The 23,056-nt window shown below is 43.1% G+C and overlaps 1 protein-coding gene across 2 annotated transcripts in view; it reads right to left on the bottom strand.

Moving 5' to 3' along the window:
- LOC138299906 (membrane cofactor protein-like) overlaps positions 1-23,056 on the bottom strand; it is a 637,582-nt gene that overhangs the window by 604,562 nt on the left and 9,964 nt on the right. For both annotated transcript variants that reach the window (XM_069238620.1, XM_069238621.1), the window contains exon 2: positions 1,750-1,959. In XM_069238620.1, coding sequence (XP_069094721.1) covers positions 1,750-1,834 — 85 coding nt within the window. In that variant the 5' untranslated portion in view covers positions 1,835-1,959. The remainder of the gene's footprint in view (positions 1-1,749; positions 1,960-23,056) is intronic.

Genomic DNA, 23,056 nt, shown 5'->3' with positions numbered 1-23,056 from the left:
TGCCTGAATGTCTGTGGTGTTCCTGAGGTTCACTTCTACCACTTCACAGTGTCTCATACTGAGGATGACTGTGATTAATAGTTCTCCTGGGCCTCACCACTCAAAACCGTAGTTCTATTGTCAAAGGAAATTAAGGTAAGAATGTGCAATAGTCCATTTGGGGCCAGATGTATCAAACATTTTTGCGTTGGGCCGTTTGCGACTGCAAAAATGCATTTTGGTATGTAAAAAGTCCCCTTTGCGATTCGGTAACCTGTCACCGAATCGCAAATTGGATTTGCAACTACATACCGATTTGGTATTAGGAAGGGGCATGTCAAGGGCGTCTCTTCCTAATACCGAATCGCAGAGGTATGTATGATTGTTTTGTGACCGTGAATGCGGTCGCAAAACAATCGCAGTTACCACCAATTTCAAATTGGTGGTAACCCATTCGCAAAGAGGAAGGGGTCCCGATGGGACCCCTTCTCCTTTGTGAATGCATGCGAAAAAGTTTTTTAAAAGAAGAAGAAGAAGAAGAAGAAGAAGAAGAAGAAGAAGAAGAAGAGAAAACTTTTCATTTTACATTTTTAAAAGCATCACGTTTTCCTTCAAGGAAAACGGTCTGCATTAAAACAAAAAACAAAAAAAAAAATTGCTTTATTGAAAAGCAATAACAGACATGGTGGTCTGCTGAGCTCAGCAGGCCACCAACCCCGTGATTGTAGCATTCGTAATGGCTTGCAAATTGCGACCTCCCTCATGAATATTAATGAGGTAGGTCCATTTGCGAGCCCTTGCGAATGGCAGTATGAAACTCCTGGAGTTTCATACATTCCAATAGCGATCACTTAATTGCGATTCGCAAAACATCGCAATTAGGTAATCACTATTGTTAAGAATGATACATTTGGCCCTTGGTGATGTGCTGGGTCAAATGGTCCTATTCAGAAGCACAAGCATGTACACTGTGATAAATTTACAACAAAGAATGGGGAAAAAAAGTGTGTTAACAACACTGGCACCAGTGCCATTTGTCTACAACTCTTAAACAGTCTCCAACTTTCTATCATTTTCTTTTAAGTAGCCGAAACGTTACATTCACAATTATAGAATAAGAGACGTAGAGTCAAATTCTTCTGTTCCAACCTGACCACATGATATTGCGCTGGGCAAGTTATTTCTTCTTGTCCCTGCATCTGACTTACCCCTAGGTCACAAAATGTAGGTCACTTACAAGGATGTAACGTGCCATATTATGCGTCTTACAGAAAACTAGGTAGTTTATATTTAAGTAAATCCACCTTTTAAATCCCAACACTAACCATGTGCTCCTTGTGGGCACTCTTACAAAAAAAAGACCCGCTGTTAATAAATAAATTATAGAAGCCCTGCCCATATCAAATGCTTTAATGGAAACTTCTTAAGCACAGGCGCACACCACGGCAGTAAAGTAAAAACAATTATATGCGAATCATAAGCGTCCAATTGGGCAGGAACTTATGCGGTATGTTGGTTTATGAAAATTTAGTTTAGTTTTTGTTGAGTTGTCGATAAAATTTCAAAGCAACCCCAATGGCAGCATTGCACTGTTAGAAGTATGCGTATCGTAAAATAATCAACAGACTGAGAATTCCCGGTTTATGACACAATACATAAAAAAATCGAATATTCAATTCTGCTTTGCTTGTGCTAATGTTGTGGTATGACTTAATCTGTTTTCATATTTAGCTAGAAAAAAAAACATAAATGAAAAAAGTGGTTTCTCACCCACAGCAGTGACTACGAGGGCAGCGAGCCATACACAGTAGATGGAAACCAAAGAACGATCTCTTCCCATTCGTCCGGCCGCCATCACGCCTTATGAGCCTGGAGCCCTCTCCAAAACAACGGGGGGGTGTAGGGGCGGCTGGCTCCAGTCCAAGAAATTCACTCAGCCAAGGCGGGACGCCCTTCCTGCGGACTGAGTCACCACGGAAACTAAAAACCAATGGAAGAAGAAGACATTTAAAAAATGCACCTGCTGCTCTTTTACTGATAACCAGAGAACTAATGGGCAGCTAGGAAATGCAGAGAAAAACGTCATGATTGCAACACCCACAGGCACGAGAAGGCTCTTATCTCGAAGTTCCGTTCAACACAGCACACCAAACAGGCAAGCCTAGAAACACTGCTTCTTTCGCAGTGTGCGCTTTACAAAACCCACACGGTGTATATCTACAAAAATAAACAGTGATGTTTTATTCAACTTACGATTCTGAAACCATCACATAACCGGTGAGACATGTCTTACGGGTCCTGAAGAAGACTTTTCAAAGAACAACACAAAGAAATAACCAGCCAACTACTTGAAAAATATTTAAACCCGACCTATGGCACCAACACCTGAACCAGGCCACAAGTCTTCAATAACTAACTTGGGAATCATCGGTTACCATGACACACCCAACCTTCAGCGTTTTAGAAAGCTCAAGGAAAAATACAGACTGTATAGGAAATCCTTCCCAAATGCATACAACCTAGCAGCCATCAGAGAACAACATTACCAGGCCTATAGCGGTAAGAAACAAAAACACAGATCAGGCTTCTGGTGGATATTAAAAGTTGCATGATTCCCATCAACACCCCTAGCTACCAACTTTCAGAACACGCCTCAAATCACTTGTGTTGCCCATAATTTAAAGGTACCCGACTTGGGAACATAACTAAAAAAAAAACAGACGCAAAAAACATCTGTTCCAGTTAAAATAATAATTAAAAAAACGACTTACCAGCCTTTAGAAAACAATTGAGTCGCAAGTACCACCCACCCCAAACATCTTAATATAGACCAGAAACCCCCATTTACCAAGCTGTTGATTTCCCTAGTGTGTTTCTAGCGCTATAAAAATGCATCAACATTAAATTCGTTCCTTTCGGATGGACAAATATTCTTTCTAGCAAAATTTGCATAAACGTTTTCGGTTTACTATGAATATGTGCCGCACCCAGGCATATCACAAGCAACTTCCTGCCAAACAGAAAACTAGCGTCATATGATATCTCAATAAATCCACAAGTTTTCACTCCAAAGAAAGGGACGTTTGAAATTGTTGGCCAATTATGATTATTCCTATTCAGTTAGCGAAATTACGTGCCTTTGGATGTTTGCTACCATGATTCGCGCGATACACAAAGCTCATTGACTGGAGAACTCAAATGTTGCTTGTTGGAATAGGTGATAATTTGCAAATTTCTGTACGTTTTTCTAGGTACAGTAGCTAATTTTATATAGCCTGCACCCTAACAAGATAATTCCATGAGGTAGGCATTCTGAAAAAAACTCCACTCAAAGCTGATAGACACAGGGAGACTGGCAGGGAAACAAAAATCTGTAAGAGACTGGCACGGAAACAAAAATATGTAAGAGGAAGGGAGTGAGGAATGTTAAGTTTTGCACTCTCAATAAAAGATAAGAGACAGTGAGAGCAAGTTTATGCAAAATGCCTATTTGTCAGGGAAATAGGATGAATCTAAATTCATTTAAATTATGCATTTTTACAGTTTTAGGTCAACGTGACCTCAATGAGCTTGAATAATTTGTATATAATGATTCCCATTTTTGTCCATATTTGTAATTTTACATTTTATTTATATAGAATATATGTCCATGTGGTCCAGGTTTCGTGCTTTAAAGCAAAAGTGGACAAAGAGTTAAAGCATTACAATGTACTCAATTATTTTTTGTACTCTATTCTACACAATTAAATTGCATTTTGGAGCTTTCAAAACACGCCTCTAGGTCCCGTACAGTTTAATAGAATTGTAGACCAAAATCATCTGTTTTGGTCCAGATGTTCCCAAGTGCCTTGGAAATGTATCCGTTCTATCACCCCTGTACTTTCCTAGATGTTTCCTCCATAGCTACACATACAGTTGGATCTTCTCCTGTCCACAGCACTCAGCTCCTGCTGGGAGTATATCATTAATTAAACATATTAATAATATATTATTACATGAGCAAATAATATCCCATCATAAGTGGCAAAGAAGCAACAGCTTTATTTGGGGTATGTGACTGGAGGGCGAGATTTGAATGGGCATAGCAACTGTCAGAGCTCGATTGTTGAGAACTCGTGGACATTTTGAGAAGCTTGCAATCGTATTGGAGCCCTAAGGTTCTGCCGTTCACAATGCAGCACATCTCATCTGCACCAATCTGCAGAAGAAATTCTCCGAAGCGCTGAGAAACGCTTTAGTGCGCAGTATGAACAATACAAAAAAACCTACATAAATGAATGCATAGCACAAATGCATTCATATAGAGAAACATACATTCGAATTATAGGAAAACATTCTAGGGTTGTACTGATGTCAGAGTACAATGACAGTCTAGCCCTATGGGAGAGATGCCTACCAACAATCGAGGGGTAGATTACAAAGAAAAACATCCAGGCTAAGGTGGAGAAAAACTTACAGCATCATGACAACAACGTCTTCAACGTAGCTGTGCCCCTCTATGGTAAAAATCCCATTAATATTTACACTCTGACCTCAGCATAAACATTCACAACGCCAATTATGAATGGAATTGCTATCCCAAATCTAACAACTCTCGCCCTCTTATCTCATGGGCTCCATAGAAGTATAGCCAGCACTCAGCAGGGCTCCAAACTTAACAAGTCTAACACCAACTAAGAAGGGCTCCCCACCTACCAAATCAGTAGTCCTCAGACTGCTGTCGACTCTCTCGTCACAGTTATAAAGTAAAGTAGCCCCATGCCCTACACAAACTCAATAAAATGCCCGGTGGAAGTCTAGATCAAACTCAATATCCTCTCTTGCACATTACACATGCCTCGCTGGCATGATACATATACAGGGAGTGCAGAATTATTAGGCAAATGAGTATTTTGACCACATCATCCTCTTTATGCATGTTGTCTTACTCCAAGCTGTATAGGCTCGAAAGCCTACTACCAATTAAGCATATTAGGTGATGTGCATCTCTGTAATGAGAAGGGGTGTGGTCTAATGACATCAACACCCTATATCAGGTGTGCATAATTATTAGGCAACTTCCTTTCCTTTGGCAAAATGGGTCAAAAGAAGGACTTGACAGGCTCTGAAAAGTCAAAAATAGTGAGATATCTTGCAGAGGGATGCAGCACTGTTAAAATTGCAAAGCTTCTGAAGCGTGATCATCGAACAATCAAGCGTTTCATTCAAAATAGTCAACAGGGTCGCAAGAAGCGTGTGGAAAAACCAAGGCGCAAAATAACTGCCCATGAACTGAGAAAAGTCAAGCGTGCAGCTGCCACGATGCCACTTGCCACCAGTTTGGCCATATTTCAGAGCTGCAACATCACTGGAGTGCCCAAAAGCACAAGGTGTGCAATACTCAGAGACATGGCCAAGGTAAGAAAGGCTGAAAGACGACCACCACTGAACAAGACACACAATCTGAAACGTCAAGACTGGGCCAAGAAATATCTCAAGACTGATTTTTCTAAGGTTTTATGGACTGATGAAATGAGAGTGAGTCTTGATGGGCCAGATGGATGGGCCCGTGGCTGGATTGGTAAAGGGCAGAGAGCTCCAGTCCGACTGAGACGCCAGCAAGGTGGAGGTGGAGTACTGGTTTGGGCTGGTATCATCAAAGATGAGCTTGTGGGGCCTTTTCGGGTTGAGGATGGAGTCAAGCTCAACTCCCAGTCCTACTGCCAGTTCCTGGAAGACACTTTCTTCAAGCAGTGGTACAGGAAGAAGTCTGCATCCTTCAAGAAAAACATGATTTTCATGCAGGACAATGCTCCATCACACGCGTCCAAGTACTCCACAGCGTGGCTGGCAAGAAAGGGTATAAAAGAAGGAAATCTAATGACATGGCCTCCTTGTTCACCTGATCTGAACCCCATTGAGAACCTGTGGTCCATCATCAAATGTGAGATTTACAAGGAGGGAAAACAGTACACCTCTCTGAACAGTGTCTGGGAGGCTGTGGTTGCTGCTGCACGCAATGTTGATGGTGAACAGATCAAAACACTGACAGAATCCATGGATGGCAGGCTTTTGAGTGTCCTTGCAAAGAAAGGTGGCTATATTGGTCACTGATTTGTTTTTGTTTTGTTTTTGAATGTCAGAAATGTATATTTGTGAATGTTGAGATGTTATATTGGTTTCACTGGTAATGATAAATAATTGAAATGGGTATATATTTTTTTTTGTTAAGTTGCCTAATAATTATGCACAGTGATAGTCACCTGCACACACAGATATCCCCCTAACATAGCTAAAACTAAAAACAAACTAAAAACTACTTCCAAAAATATTCAGTTTTGATATTAATGAGTTTTTTGGGTTCATTGAGAACATGGTTGTTGTTCAATAATAAAATTAATCCTCAAAAATACAACTTGCCTAATAATTCTGCACTCCCTGTACCTATAGCAGAACATTAAGCACTACAAATCTTCCAGACGCCGGCAATCTGCCAACCAGCTCGCTGGTCTCAGCCAGATCATGACATGTGAAGGAAGTGACAACAGAAGAAACTCTGTCCAAACTGCTTCCTTCTAAAACAAGCTTATTTCACTGCAGCCCATCAGTTTCAGGAAAGCGAACCCCTCCCAGACTACGTAGTGCAATAACCATCTCCAAGCTATTGGACAGCTTCTTTCTTCTGGTAGACGAGGGAGCAACAGGACAAAGACAGTAAGTATACCGTCTGCATAAATCACCCCCCCTTTTGAGCTATTCCTTCCAGAATCCGTTTCTAAATAATCCGGGTGCACTACAGGATTCCATGTGAGAGTCACTGGTGGTTCTCCTTTCTAAACCAAATCTGGAGTGCTGAGCACATCGGTTCTCGATAAATATTGCTGCAAATGCGCATGCATACTGATTGACCTTCTTGGTGCCTACATTTATGCACCCTGATTGCTGAATGTTCACTTCAAACAGAAATCTGATTTTTGTTTAAAGTTTTTTTTTTAAAACTCATAAAAATACATAATAGGAATTTGACAAATTTGTGGCCAGAGACATAAAGCATTTCTGCTGTTGCAATGCCTGCCAAACGCAAACTCATGCTCTGCAATTACAAAAATGCAGGTTGAAATAAATCAAGACACATTATGAGTCAACTCACAAAGTCTTTTTTGTTTTTTGCAATCTATATTGAATCACATAGGAATGGTGGTGTGCAATGAGCATCACTTTCTCCTTCACCTTGCATAGAACAGTGGCAACAATCTCTCCGTCCTACAGACAAAATGAGATGAGAGTTGCTTCCTATAAAGAACAAGCACTGGCAAAGCCAAAAGATCTGTTGTTGGCTTAAGACTTCTGGCTTTGCTAATGTTTGTGAAAACTGTACAAGGGGAGTTAAGGGAGTTGAACTGTATAAAATTTAATTATCTACTTGCCCAAGGGATGGACTGCTTCACAAATCTACTTGTCCTGTAAAAATATCCACTTATCCCTTTTGTGCCACATAGTGAAGTGGGAAATTAATAAAGCGTTCCCATTATTATGGCCCTGACAACAGTTTTGATTATGCCAGAGCTCACATTAACTAATGATTTGGATTCTAGCGAGGCTCCAATTTTGCCAGTTAGAAATGGGGTTTCTGGTTGGTCAAGGTCTAGCCAGAGCACGATATACACCAAAGATAGCCTGTGCTCACCCTCTGGTAGCCTGGCGCAGAACAGGCAGGCTTATCTACAAAGGCAATATGTAAAGCATCTGTTCAAAACACACTCACAGTAACACAGTGAATACACCACAAGAAGAGACTCCACATAGTGTTTATAAAAATAGTTTACTATATTGTAAAACACATCAAGGCCAAAACGTTAGGATTCATATAATTAGTGCAAGTAATGCAGGATTAGAGAGAATCTCATTGCAGGAACAATTTAGCAATTGCTTTAGGAAAACATAGGGTGGAGAGGCTCCTGCACGTCTACTGGACTTTAAACCGTAATTTTCAGTGAGCACTCTCAAAAGACAATGATCCACGTCGGGAACTTACCACTGGACATTTTAAATGCAGGAGCGGGCAAAGCAGAGTTCGGAAAAGTCCTGGTGAGTGGTATGACTGTCTCGCAATGATAAATGCCCAGTGTGAGCGCAAGAGGCTCCCTTGGTCCCTCTCGGCCACACACTTGTCAAATGAACTGTCCACTATCATTGGCATGGGAAGTGCCTCAAAGATAGCAGTACTTTCTTTCGGTCGAGGGGAACTCGGGGCTGCTGCAAGGGAGAATCTCTGCCATGGACCTCGGGAGGGGTGTCCTCCTCCCTTGGGCCACAAAGGATCTATGTGGCAGAGGATCAAGGCGGTGCTGCAGCGGCCTCTTGTTGAGAAAAGGAGGGGTCAAAAGTCTTCCTTGCAACACATCTGCGCCTGACGGCAGTAAGTAGCACGCTGATGTTACTTTGGATGCTGCCGCATCTGGCACTTCAGCATGGGCCCTTGTTCAGGAAAATACCAATGGAGCACTGAGCCCAACTCGTGATCAGACAGCGCTAAGCTCCCCACACCCATAGTCCCTGGTCATCAAGGAATGGGCTGCTCTGGCAGGCTTCCTTTGGCACTTTGGCATCAGTTTCACCTTCCAGGATGCTTGGTCCTGATGAAATCACCAGCACCTCATTACTCCACCAGAAATGCTGAGAATCAGGCAATGGAAACCACTCTGCTTGCAGAATTGAAGCGCTGCTTTGTTTGAACTTGTTTCAATTGGTGGACTCAGAGTCCCAGGGCAGTAACAATGATGCAGAAACTTTTATGCCCCTGAGGCTCGTAGAGAACAGGAGGCAAGCCATCAAGCGCTTGGAGAACACTTGGGGGCACAAAAACAGATAGCAACTGGCAAGCCAGCACATGCAGGCAAATTGCACAGTGGCCATCCCTCCTGAAGTCCAGCACTCAGCAGGCAGCAAGCCGACACAGTAAAGCAATTAGCAGGAATGGCGGTTTTTCCTGGCAGCACAGCAGTCCTCCTGGCAATGTGCAGATGCAGAGCCAGCAGTGTCTGGTTACAAGTCCCACGCAGTGTCTGATTAGATGGGGTCTGAGCCCCACGACTTATACCCAAAAGTGCCTATTTAGGGAGGACTTCAAAGAGCTCTTTGAAGTGCACAAAAACCCCTTTCAGCCCAGCGTTGGAATCAGGCTATCAGCAGGGGTTAAATCAGCCATCTGTGTGAGGGCAGGACACAACCTATTCATGTGTAAGTGTAAGCCACCTCTCCCCCTTCCTCCCAGGAAGGCCATCAGTATACAGGTGAATGTAGATGTATCTCCGTTCACACCTAGCCCTTCCTGTGTGGTGGCTCTCTAGAGGAAACACACAAGGTGTAGCCATCATCCCAGCTAGACGTGTATTGGAGAAAGTCTGAAAAGCACACAGAGCTATAAACACAGAGACATGCCCACTTTCTAAAAGTGGCATTTCTGAAACAGTAATGTGGAATCCAACTTCACCAGAAAGGAGGATTTATCATCACCATTCTAAACATATCACACATGAAAAAGGTACTCCTTTCTGATCAGGAATTACAACTAAAAAGTGTGTAAGGGAACTCAAAATGCTAACCGATGAGAGGAGCAAGCCTCACAGTAGTGAAAAACGAAATAGGCTGTCTGTCACTACCATGACATGCAGAACATAAAAGTACATGTACTACCTTTTACCTATACAAACACCCTGCACAGATGGCTACCTAGGGCCTACCCCAGGGGTGAGATACGGGTAATAAAAGGTGAGTTTAATGCTTGGTAAGCAGTTTTAAATGCCATGTCGAAGTGCAGTAAACTGCAAACACAGGCCATGCAGTGGCAGGCCTGAAACATGGTTAGAGGGCTACTTAGGTGGGTGGCACAAGCAGTGCTGCAGGCCCACTAGAAGCATTTAATTTACAGGCCCTGAGCACATGTAGCACACTTTACTAGGGACTTATATGTAAATTAATCTGCCAACTGAGTATAAGCTAATGTTACCATGTTTGAGGAGAGAGCACATGCACGTTAGCACTGGCAAGCAGTAGTAAAGTGCCTGGAGTCCTAAAGCCAACAAAAAAAGGTCAGAATAATAGGAGGAGGAAGGCAACAAGTTTGGGGTAACCCTGCAAAAAAGGCCATTTATAACAGCCCCCTTTCTCTAAATCTGTATATCAGGATGAGAAGACTTATTCCAGGGCTGGAATGCCCTGAGAGTTTGTGCACAAGCAGAAACTTAATATTTACAAAAATATCCACTGCAAGAAATCTGCCTTTTCGGCATGGCCATCCTGGATTTTATTGCCTTTGCTGACCCTATTTTTATTGCTGGCTTTAGAACTGTAGGCACGTTAGCCCTGCTTACCAGCAGTAAAGTACATGTGCTCCCTCTCTAAACATGGTTGAGTTGGCATACTTACCTTGGCTATAAGTCACTAGTATATAGTACAAAGTGTGTCCAGGGCCTGGGAGTTAAATACCACTAGTGTAATGCAGCACCGACTGAGCCAGCCACAAAAGCAGCAGTGCAAACATGGCTTTAGGCCTACCACTGTAACCTGACTGTAGTATGGTAGTATAAAAACTGCAATTCAACCTGTCAAAATATACCCTTTGGAGAGGTCAGAAAATCCCTTTTACATATTAATAAGTGAGCCCAACATAGGTCTTGTTGCCCACAAGGCAGAGCGCATGGTATTTAAAAGTAGGATATGTAGAAATTTAATATTAACATCTCCTTACAATGTCTAGCTCCCAAATCCTATTTTCACTGTAAGATGGCTGGCTGGCCAATAGAGAAATACTGGGAAGCAATACTAAATACTAATACTGGATCTCAGCTGGAAAAATAATGAAACAACTATTTTTAATTGCTAATAAAAACAAGCATTTGCAGTGCAACAGGTCTCGCATTAGCTAGAGTTAGAGCTGTTGGCGTTGTAAATGATAATGACAACCTCACATTTGGGACCTTATAAATATTTTGCCATGCAGCACATTAAACCTTTATCAGAAATAAACTATATTTGTGAATTCCTTCATACAAATGGCATTAGACTGTAATGGTCTGAACAGCCACTACAAAGCACCAGTTAAAATAGCAGTTGGAGGAAACATGGTCATATAAACATATATTCAGCCCCTAGAGGGCATAATCGTATAAAAAAAAAAGAGTGTTAAAGAATATTGTAGTGTAATCATGTAATCAGCCTCTTGAGGGCATGGTGTATTACGCATTTTCAGGCCTAGCAGGCCTTTAAATATCATTTAACTGTGGAGTCAGTGGCACAAGAGTCATTACTAGATGTCTCTGTAAAGTCAACAGCAGAATGTGCAGTACCACTGGCCAATAGCAGAAGGTGCAATACCAATGGTCGTGGCTACATCCCTCTGCAGAGTCAACAACTGAAGATGCAGTACCACTGGTTATGGGTAGATGTCCATATAGAGTCAACAGCAGAAGGCGAAGTAGTACTGGCAATAACTAGATGCCCCTGTCAAGCCAAATGAATTAGGAGTGCCTTGGAACAATAATCATTATTCAGCCCTGAGAGAGCAACGCAGGCCAAGCAACACTATCAATATACTATTACAAACAAGGCTCTTATAAAACAAACTCCTCTCAGCTGTAAAAACAACCATTTTAGCTATGAGAAAACTTAAATGTGCCTTGAATGGTGGAAGGGGTTCTGATAGTAGGGTCCCCTCTCACCTAGCGTGACCCACAAGATGGCCTAAACAGAAAGAGCACGCCCTTCTGAATGTTTTGGCGGTGGTCCAATTGCTCTCAGACCACCACAGGCTGAGTTATTTAAAGATCACTCATAACCTCTTGATTCCTTTCTCTTTAATTTCATTTGTGTGACATCTTCAGCAGAGCTCCTCCGACACCAAAACTTTTTATTAACAGTGACTAGCAGTATCAGAACAGAAATATGAGAACTTAATAAGCTAACATACTATTCACATTAAATAAATTTTCACACTGAACTTCAGCTTTGTATTTCCTAGTCCCTTACAAGCTCTCTTCCTATAGGTTCTTATACATACAAGTGTTTATCACCAATTAACCTTGTATACATTTCCCATACTCCAAGTTGCCCCATTATCCAAAATCACTATATTACGCCTAACTTTTTTCACTTTATGTGGAGTAGAGTATTTGCTATCTCCTTTTTGAACAATACCCCCTTTCTTATCACAACCCAACCAACACTCTGAACACAGCACTGTTTTACTTTTTCAGTATTATTGTAATACTGGATACTCTTTTCTTGTATCTCCTACACTCTCTTTTATCAGTTCACGATTTATTTTTACCTTTTCTTTCTCCCTCGACCATATGGGACACTCTTTCACTCCGGGTTCCATTCCTTTCAGAGATACAAATGGTGAAATGCCCTGTCACAGAAAAAGGAGTTGTTCTATGTGCCCAGATCATTCTTCTTAACTCTCTCATCCATGGAAGATGATTAGCTAGCGAATGCTGCATGTTTTCCATCACAACCCAGTTTATTTTTTCAACTAAACCATTTGCTTGTGGTCGGAACACAGCGACACTTTGATACGTTATCCCCATCATATCTAGAAAATTAGTCAACTCTCTAGGTACAAATTGCACCCCATTATCTGAGATAAAAGTCTTGGGTATCCCTTCTTCCATGAAAGCTTCTTACAAAAACTCAATCACCATTGATGTGTTTACATGTTCTACTGCTTTTACTATGAATCACTTAGTATGATAATCTACTAACACTAGTATATACCTACTCCTCAAACCTAGTTTTGAGATTGGATCAATGAAGGCCATAGCCAGTTTCTCCCAAGGTTTACTAGGAAAGTTCATTGCTGCCAATGGGGGTTGCCTCACTACCTTAGTCTTATCACTATTTGCACATGCTACACAATTCTTCACTGCCTCTTCTACCTCACGATCCATGCCCGGCCACCAGTATTATTGTCTCACCTTCCTTTTCATCATTCCTCAACCCATGTGTCCTTTATGTATAAATGTCAATTATATGCTTACAAATGCCTTTTGGAGGAACAAGATGATTTTGCCTCATTAGTTTTCCATTTAGTGTACTTAACTGATCTCTAATTTTAAAATAATCAGCTACGTCACTGTTCACTCCATCCTTATTCTCCCACCCATGCACAACATTTTCATCAACCTTTCTCATGACCAGGTCATTCTCTTTTGCAAGGTTCCATTCTTCTAAATGTATTGCTACATCACCCTGAATATTACCACCCACAGTTCAGTTACATTTTCTTCAACTTCCTCTACTTCAATTGGCATTCTTGACAAATAATCTGCTATTACCTTTCTACCGCCTCTCAAATACTCTGTCTCAAAGTTATAATCCATCACCGTTAATAACCATATAGAAATACGTGGTGTAATATTTCCTTCCAAACCCCTTCCACCCTTAAAAATGTACATCAGAGGTTTATGACCCATCCTTAATTTGAAAGGTAAGCCCCACACAAAGAACCAAAAATGACTGATTCCCCAGCACCATGCCAAGGCCTCCCTCTCTATGACAGAATATGATGTTTCTGCACCTTGCAATCTTCTGGATGCAAATCCAACTACATATTCCTCATTATTTCTTACTTGTGTTAGAATTGCTCCAATACCTACACTACTTGCATCAGTAGTGATGTAAGTCCTTGCTGTTACATCAAAATGCACGCAGACGCTTGCACAATACACCTTTTTATACCTTCAAAAGCATTCTTGCAATCTTCACTCCACATATTCTATTCCATTTTTCATTAATTTTCCTAGGTGCTCTACTACTGTAAAATTCCTTACGAATTTTGAGCAATATTCTGCAAAACCAAGAAACAATTTTAATTCATCCTTGTTACCCGGCTCAGGTGCATTTGTTATCACTATTACTATACTTTTCTTCGGTCTGATCCCACTGTTATTTATCAGATGTCCTAAGTACGTCACTTCTTGTTTCCTAATTTGACATTTTTCTTCCTTAATAGTGAGTCCATGTTTTTCTAGCTTTTTCATGACTTCTTCAAATAAAAGATCATGCTCACTCAATATTTTCCTACAACAAGTATGTCATCTTGAAAACAAAATACATGGGTCATATCCCCTAAAATGTTCTTCATTACTGTAGGAAGTTGGCTATGTATGCACTATTTCAAAGTAAGGAATACTATGCACAGAGTCCAAGGGTTCCCCTTAGAGGTAACATAGTGGCAAAAAGAGATAATTCTAATGCTCTATTTTGTGGTAGTGTGGTCGAGCAGTAGGCTTATCAGAGGGTGATGTTAAGCATTTGTTGTACACACACAGGCAATAAATGAGGAAACACACTCAGAGACAATTCCAGGCCAATAGGTTTTTGTACAGAAAAATATATTTTCTTAGCTTATTTTAAGAACCACAGGTTCAAGATTTACAAGTAATGCTTTAAATGAAAGGCACTTCACTTAGGAACTTTGAATTAGCAAAATAGCATATACAGTTTTCCCATAAGTGACATATAGCTATTTTAAAACTAGACAGTGGAATTTTCAACAGTTCCTGGGGGAGGTAAATGATTGTTAGTTTTTGCAGGTAAGTAAACCACCTACGGAGTTCAAAATTGGGTCCAAGATAGCCCACCGTTGGGGGTTCAGGGCAACCCCAAAGTTACCACACCAGCAGCTCAGGGCCGGTCAGGTGCAGAGGTCAAAGTGGTGCCCAAAACGCATAGGCTTCAATGGAGAAGGGGGTGCCCCAGTTCCAGTCTGCCAGCAGGTAAGTACCCGCGTCTTCAGAGGGCAGACCAGGGGGGTTTTGTAGGGCACCGGGGGACACCAGTCCACACAAAAAGTACACCCTCAGCGGCACAGGGGCAGTCGGGTGCAGTGTGCAAACAAGCGTCGGGTTCGCAATAGGATTCAATGGGAGATGAAGGGGTCTCTTCAGCGATGCAGGCAGGCAAGGGGGGGGCTCCTCGGGGTAGCCACCACCTGGGCAAGGGAGAGGGCCACCTGGGGGTCGCTCCTGCACTGGAGGTCGGATCCTTCAGGTCCTGGGGGCTGCGGATGCAGAGTCTTCACCAGGTGTCTGGTCTTTGAAGCAGGCAGTCGCGGTCAGGGGGAGCCTCGGGATTCCCTCTGCAGGCGTCGCTGTGGGGGCTCAGGGAGGTCAACTCTGGCTACTCACGGTCTCGTAGTCGCCGGGGAGTCCTCCCTGTGGTGTTTGTTCTCCACAAGTCGAGCCAGGGGCGTCGGGAGCAGAGTGCAAAGTCTCACGCTTCCGGCGGGAAACGTGTGTTGGTTCAAAGTTGCTTCTTTGTAGCAAAGTTGCAGTCTTTGTGGAACAGAGCCGCTGTCCTCAGGAGTTCTTGGTCCTTCTAGGTGCAGGGCAGTCCTCTGAGGCTTCAGAGGTCGCTGGTCCCTGTGGAAAGCGTCGCTGGAGCAGTGTCTTTAGAAGTGGGGAGACAGGCCGGTAGAGCTGGGGCCAAAGCAGTTGGTGTCTCCGTCTTCTCTTCAGGTTTTCAGTTCAGCAGTCCTCTTCTTCTTAGGTTGCAGGAATCTATCTTGCTGTGCTCTGGGAGCCCCTAAATACAGAATTTAGGGGTGTGTTTAGGTCTGGGAGGGCAGTAGCCAATGGCTACTGTCCTTGAGGGAGGCTACACCCTCTTTGTGCCTCCTCCCTGAGGGGAGGGGGGCACATTCCTATCCCTATTGGGGAAATCCTCCATCTGCAAGATGGAGGATTTCTAAAAGTCAGAGTCACCTCAGCTCAGGGCACCTTAGGGGCTGTCCTGACTGGCCAGTGACTCCTCCTTGTTTTTCTCATTATCTCCTCCGGCCTTGCCGCCAAAAGTGGGGCCGTGGCCGGAGGGGGCGGGCAACTCCACTAGCTGGAGTGCCCTGGGGTGCTGTAACAAATGGGGCGAGGCTTTGAGGCTCACCGCCAGGTGTTACAGTTCCTGCGGGGGAGGTAATAAGCATCTCCACCCAGTACAGGCTTTGTTACTAGCCACTCCCCATGTGGCCAGCAACATGTCTGGTGTGTGGCAGGCTGCTAAAACCAGTCAGCCTACACGGGTAGTTGGTTAAGGTTTCAGGGGGCACCTCTAAGGTGCCCTCTGGGGTGTATGTTACAATAAAATGTACACTGGCATCAGTGTGCATTTATTGTTCTGAGAAGTTTGATACTAAACTTCACAGTTCTCAGTGTAGCCATTATGGTGCTGTGCAGTTCATGCATGACAGACTCCCCGACCATATACTCTTATGGCTACCCTGCACTTACAATGTCTAAGGTTTTGCTTAGACACTGTAGGGCATAGTGCTCATGCACTTATGCCCTCACCTATGGTATAGTGCACCCTGCCTTAGGGCTGTAAGGCCTGCTAGAGGGGTGACTTATCTATACATGTAGGCAGTGTGAGGTTGGCATGGCACCATGAGGGGAGTGCCATGTCTACTCAGTCGTTTTGTCCCCACTAGCACACACAAGCTGGCAAGCAGTGTGTCTGTGCTGAGTGAGGGGTCCCCAGGGTGGCATAGGACATGCTTCAGCCCTTAGAGACCTTCCCTGGCATCAGGGCCCTTGGTACCAGTTACAAGGGACTTACCTGGATGTCAGGGTGTGCCAATTGTGGAAACAAAAGGACAGGTTAGGGAAAGAACACTGGTGCTGGGGCCTGATTAGCAGGCCTCAGCACACTTTCAAATCATAACTTGGCATCAGCAAAGGCAAAAAGTCAGGGGGTAACCATGCCAAGGAGGCATTTCCTTACAATTACCATTTGAAACACTGTGGAGGCTGAAGCAAGGCGAAAGGCATTCTTTTATAACAAAAAGCCCCAAGTGGTGTAAGAAAGGATGTCAAATGCCAAGTTTGTTCATGCCGATGTATTTGATGAGTCGCAGATGACATGTCAAGAACACTAAATAAAGTCCCTTTCCTTCCATTGTCAGCATTTCAGAAGTGTTTAGAAGTGGTTGTCTATCAACCCACATGTTCTTGTTTAAATCTCTAAGATCAATGCACAGCCGAATTTCTCCTGCCTCCTTTGGTGCTACCACAATAGGTGCAAGCCATTCAGAAGCTTCAATAGGTTCAATTATGTCTTCTAATAACAATTTTTCTATCTTGTGTTTCAGTGGTTCCCTCATCATATTAGGAATATTTCTTGCTTTGTGGCTACTGGTTTTGCACCTCCCTTTAATAGCATTTTATGAGAGAAACTCTTTAGCAAACCCAATTTACCTGAAAATACCTTAGGATATTTTTCAATTAAGGTATTTTGGCACTCAAAGTTTACTTCTCCTACTTCTTGCTTCTGTGTTAACATTACCGGTTCCTTCGCATTGGAAATCAATATTATCCCCAGATCTTTCTGATGACGCTATCCCAATAAATTTGATCCACAGTCCGTAACATATACCCTTCCAAATACAGCCCTACCTTTAAAGGTTATTGTCATCCATTCCATTCCTAAAATGGCTATGCTATTTCCCTGCATAGCCAACAGCCTTTAAATCAGATTTGACTAGTTGTGATTTTTCTATAGATGACCACACTGATTCATAAGTCTCCTTCGATATGAGGGTAAACAGACTTTCTGAGTCTATTAAGACCTTAATTGGTCTATTGTTCAAAAGCATCTGTTCATGTGGCTTCTCCAATTTACCAGTACTTTCCATTTTCACTTGATGTTGTTGTGTCATCACCTCCATTGAGCACAAAACATCTTTCTTCAAGTTGTGGTCCTCATACTCCATTACTTCTCTAATGTTCTCACAAACATCATGGATCTCTTTATCTATAGCCTGAATTCTTTTGTTGCTTCCCTCACCACGTTTGAAGTTACATACTTTTGCAAAATGTCCTCTTTTACCACAATTTCTACATATCACATTTCTTGCTCCACACATCCTACTAGATGCAATATGTCCTGGGCATCACACCGATAACACTTAACGTCGCTCCACCCTGTTCTTCTGTCTCTCTTCTCCTCCCATTCTTAGTTTAATCCCTTCCACATTGTCTTTAAAAGTTTAACTTTTCTCTACATTTGTCTCTAGTTTTTTTTACTTTCAATTTTGTTAACTTTACTATTTTTTTCCTTCATTATTTGGTCCATCAATTTCTTGCAACCAGACAACTGTGTGTTCCATTCTCTTAGCTATTTGTATCGCTTCTTCCAAGTTAGGGTCCTTCATTAATAGATTTTCCTTTATCTTTTTGTTATATGTGCATCTGACTAACTGATCTCTTATTAATGAACCAGTTAACTGCTCAAATCAACAAGATAATGCAAGCCCCTTTAATGCCGATAGATATGACACAATATCCTCATCCACTCTTTGGGTTCTTGAGAAAAATTGTGTTCCAAGACCAAATTCATTTTTGGAGTAAACTGAATGTCCAACATTTGCATGGACATATCAAAAACATTTGTAGGTTGTCCATCTCCCATCCCTAAAGATACTTCAGGTAAATCCTCATAAACCCTTCTTCCTTCAATCCCTAAATGATGCAGAAGGATGGCTTACCTTCTAGGTGGTCCATAACGATCCCCACCAATAGTGAATATACAGGTCAAAAATATTTTTTTCCATTGTTTCCAGGGTATGGGTGGTTCCCCTGGTGAGGACAGAAATGGTGGTGGTGAGCCATATTTTGATCTCCCATCTTGTGTACAGTTCTTTCTATATTTACCGAAGTTCAGTGAATCTGCCCTCCCAGGGGTCACTAAGCATCTTAGAATGACTTTGGATGCAGGAGGGATGGCAGCATTGCTTCGGTTGGATTTGAGTGCGGCTTTCAATATGGTTTCCCACTCCGTGCTTCTCAAGAGGCTACCTGAAAGCAGAATTCATGGTTTAGTTGTTCAGTGGTTTCCCTCCTTCTTGGAAGGTCATACCTTTCAAGTTACATTAAAATCTTTGTCTTTCTCCATGCGCAGGATTCTGTTTGGTGTTCCACATTGATCTTCCCTAAGTCCCACTCTTTTTAACATTTATGTCGCCCCATTAGCAGACATAGTGGAGAACTATGGCCTTACATTATTTTCTTAAGTAGACAAACGCAAATTGTCTTTTCTTTGTCCACTTCAGAGGATAATAAAAGCGTTAATCTCAGGCCATGTTTAGACATAGTGGGTCAAAGAATGAAAGATAACAGCCTTAAACGGCAACAAAACGGAAGTTCTAGTTGTGGAATACCAACTCCATCTTCGGGGCGCTCAATGGTGACCAGAAGAACTGGTGGCTACTCCCTACTCTGAAGCAAGTGGCCAGAGACTTGGTAAACTGGTTGAACAACAAGCTTTCACAAGGTCATCAAATTAATAAGGCGTCTGCAAGCTGCTATGGTCTTCTTAAATGCCTGGTGAGGTTCCCTGGCTTCTAAAAGCTTCAACTCAAAGGAAGGTAGTTCAAACTCTTACTATCTCTCACCATAACTACAACAAGAAACTTTATTTTAGAATTTCTAATTCTTTGCTGAAGAGGCTGCAAACTGTACAAAATTCTGCAGCCTGAATCCTTTATCACGTTCTCCGGCATGTCTCACTCTCCACTCATCTGTGGAACCTGCACTGGCTTACCATTGATGAGCACGCTAAACTCAAAGAGCTATGCTTCATGTATGAAGCCATGACTTAGAACAGCCCCCAATATCTTAAAAATCTAGTGCTTTGATATGCCCCAAGCAGCCTCTGTGCTCCAGTATCCTGAACCTTGTAGCAACTAGTTCCAAATTGTGGTATTTGTTGTGCCCTCTATGAAGAGTTTTCAGAAGCAGTTCAAGACGTGGCTTTTTTAAATCTGGGCGATCTAGCTTTGCACTTTTTATGCAAGCACTGGGAGGCCCTCTGGGGCAGCTACATGCTTTATAAATCCACAAATAGAAATATATAGCCATTGAATAAGAAGCATGCAAATGACAGTGACAAGAAAGACAACCAACAGTAACAAATGGGCTAGCACAAAGCCTGCTGTGCATTTTTGGTATGGTTCACAAAGTATCTTTCGAGAACAGATAGCTAGAAGCTGAATGTAGACAGGACCTGAAAAGGTGTTCATTGTAAACCCTCAAACCCCAAGCCAGTTCCTCTGCTTGATGGGGCTAAGAAATTGATGGTGATGTCTACTGTATTGGATAAAGGAGTGGGTATACAATGATAGCATTCTGTGAAACTAATAGTCTGGTTTCAGAAAAGGCATGGGGACCATTTAACATGCGCTCAGTTCAATTATGATCTGTACATAGAATCTTCAGGGCATTTATCAACTTTAAGTCAGCCTTTCAATCCACTGATCATCCCTTGCCCTGACAGTGTGAGAGGGCAGGGAATTCTGGAATGAACAGTAGTAGCCTGCACCATTTGCATAAACATACAATGACAAAGCTGATATACAAACGACTGGGAGAGGCCACTGACGCATTTAGAATTCTAACCGAAGTCAGGAAAGGGTGCATTTTAACCCCCTTTACTTGTTAGTTTATTTATTAATGATACAGGTATATTCCTACGCAGACTGAACCTTGATATACCCACTCAAGTAGGGTACGCAGATGATGCTGCATTACTGTCTATAATGGAGTTATCGATGCATCAGTTGTTGATGAAGTTGGAAGAGTTTGGTCATGAAAAAAAAACAGTGATTAATATCTCAAAAACAAAGTACATTGTTGCATATGTAGTATCAAAATTGACTTCCCAGAACTATGACTCTTGTTCTCCTATTTCAGAGCCCCTTACCCAAGGTGATGTTTAAGATCTGTGGCACTGCCTAGGTGTGTTCAACTAAATCGCCCCTATGAAACCTGCTGGTTCATGGCACCTGCCCGAAAGGACCCTTGCCGTTGCAGCTCGCAGCACTCACTCAAGTGTGTAGAGCAGCCTGCGCCACTAAAGAACTGATTGTTACCAAGCCCATGGCACTTGTCCAAGCTTGCCCGTATGGATGACAAGTCCGTTATCGAAGCTGCTGCCTCAACGCACTTGTCCAATGTGTGCTGAGTGACTATGCTGATCCCCAAGATGCTGACTTAAATTAAGCCCAATCACATTTTGCCACAGCAGCAGAACTGTGAAGCGCCTACAGGCAGCCCAACTGCTGCAACTTAGACTTGAAGTCAAAACAGGACTACATTGTTGCATTGACCGCAGAAGTCTGGCTATCTGAGCCACCGCCTCACCAACCTTCTGCCAACTCACTGTGTATGAAGAAGAGGCCTCTGATCCCCAGACAGCCACACTCTTGCCTGCCACCTCTGGAATCTGAAGTCTGGACAACAAGGTCTGGGGCAGAGGTCCTGCACATCTGCAGCTGGCCAATCTTTCCACACAGAAAGGAGGACACAGATTGAACTATAAGGCGGCCTGCCTGGGGCCTACGTAAGAGATCATATTTCATATGTTTTAATCTCCTTTACAAAGCTAAGCAATGGGCTGGATAATAAAGCTTTTATGCTGTTGGATCGCTGTTGATTGGTCAGCTTGCTGTATCCACTCATTTACCTCTCTGTGAAGTCTTTGATAGATTGCAATTGTTACCACTGATAGCCAAATTCTGAATGAACTGTACTTGGCACAGTTTTCACAGCTATAATAGGACAAACCTTGAGGGATAAGAGGTAAAATGACCTCACCTGCCACAGCTAAGACCCAGTAGCCCCTTAATGTTCAGAACAGGGACTGACAATTGGCAGCAAGTGGTGTGAGAAGTCAGAAAGGTCAGTTCCAAATTTCAACAATGGAGTAATAAGTTTACCCGTTACTCTTCAAAGCCTGCACAACAAAATGTCAGATGCAAGCATAGAAGTCTCGACACCCTACCCCTTGATCATTTGAGAGATCTGTGTTTAGCTACATGGTGGAGGGCTCCCAAAAGCAAGAGCAAGAAAATCTTTCTGAGTTACATTAGGTGCCAGTAGGAGAAACTAGAGGTGTGGAAATAAACTCTGATGGATTCTGGAGATGGCACCATGATAGGGACTGAAAAGGGAGTGTATAAAGCCAGACTCTCTTAGCCCCATAGCAAATGTTTCCCCCACATTCACACGATGTGTATCCCAAAATTGTCTTTCCAACTACTCCCCAAGGCAATCACTGCCAGTAATGTCCAGGGTACCATTGCCACCAACTCCATGAGTTAGTCCCTTGGGAAGATGAAGTCTAGCTGAGACTGAACTTGCAGTTGACTCTCCAAAACATTAAGGATGATAAGAATGCACGGAATTAGGGAGGGAGAAGCTGAGATGTACTCACAAAAACCAATAGGAAAGAAAAACAGAGAGACATGAAGTGTGGGTGCATGAGGAGGGAAAGTGGGGGTGAGGAGCAGGAAAAAGGAAATGCAGGTAAAGAAAAAAGGAGGGGGAATTGGAGAGAGAGGATAGCTTAAGAAAAAAGGGATGCTTGGGATGGCAGTGAAGACAGCTCCATCAGGGAAAAGCGATTCCAGTTCTTCAGGAGCTCATGTCAATGTTCCAAACGAGCTTGTGCACATGTATGTGCAGTGAAAAGATATTTGGGAGAGGTCTGTGAGTTTCGAGATTACTTGTAAGGCACAGGCTTTGAATGATGTGTCTAAGGCAGCCACTCGTATGTGTCGCTTGCTGGAGGGGAGGGGCCAACAAGATGGCAGCAAAGACATGTTTCGTTGAGCTCCGGCCAGCCCCGTAAATAATCCTGCATACATATCGAGAATCCTGCTATTTCAAGGTGAAATGCCGGCTGAGGAAACACTCAGGGCATCGTCGTCAGGGTAAAACCTTGTTTAAGACGCAGAGCTGTGGCGGACAGGCTCCGGAGTGCGGCCTGGCCGGCTTCCCTGAGCTGATGGTGCAGCGCCGCTTCTTCCCACAGGAGGACAGGGAAGAGGAGTGCATGGAGTGCTGGACCACAGGACGCGGACGGGCAGCACTCAGTGTGCGCCCCCCTGACACGAGGAGGCAGCAGCCCTGCCCAGGCACTGGTGCTGTCTGAGCTGCAACTAACTGTCGGGCCTGGAGTCGTGTGGCCTGCAAGACAGATACGGCTGGTGGGTCCCGTCTCCCGCAGAAGGGAGCGATGCGGCAAACACTGCAGGATAAACGCTGGC

Source organism: Pleurodeles waltl, chromosome 6, assembly GCF_031143425.1.
Source record: "Pleurodeles waltl isolate 20211129_DDA chromosome 6, aPleWal1.hap1.20221129, whole genome shotgun sequence".
Classification (NCBI taxonomy): Eukaryota; Metazoa; Chordata; class Amphibia; order Caudata; family Salamandridae; genus Pleurodeles; species Pleurodeles waltl.
This window is presented reverse-complemented; position numbering and strand designations above follow the sequence as displayed.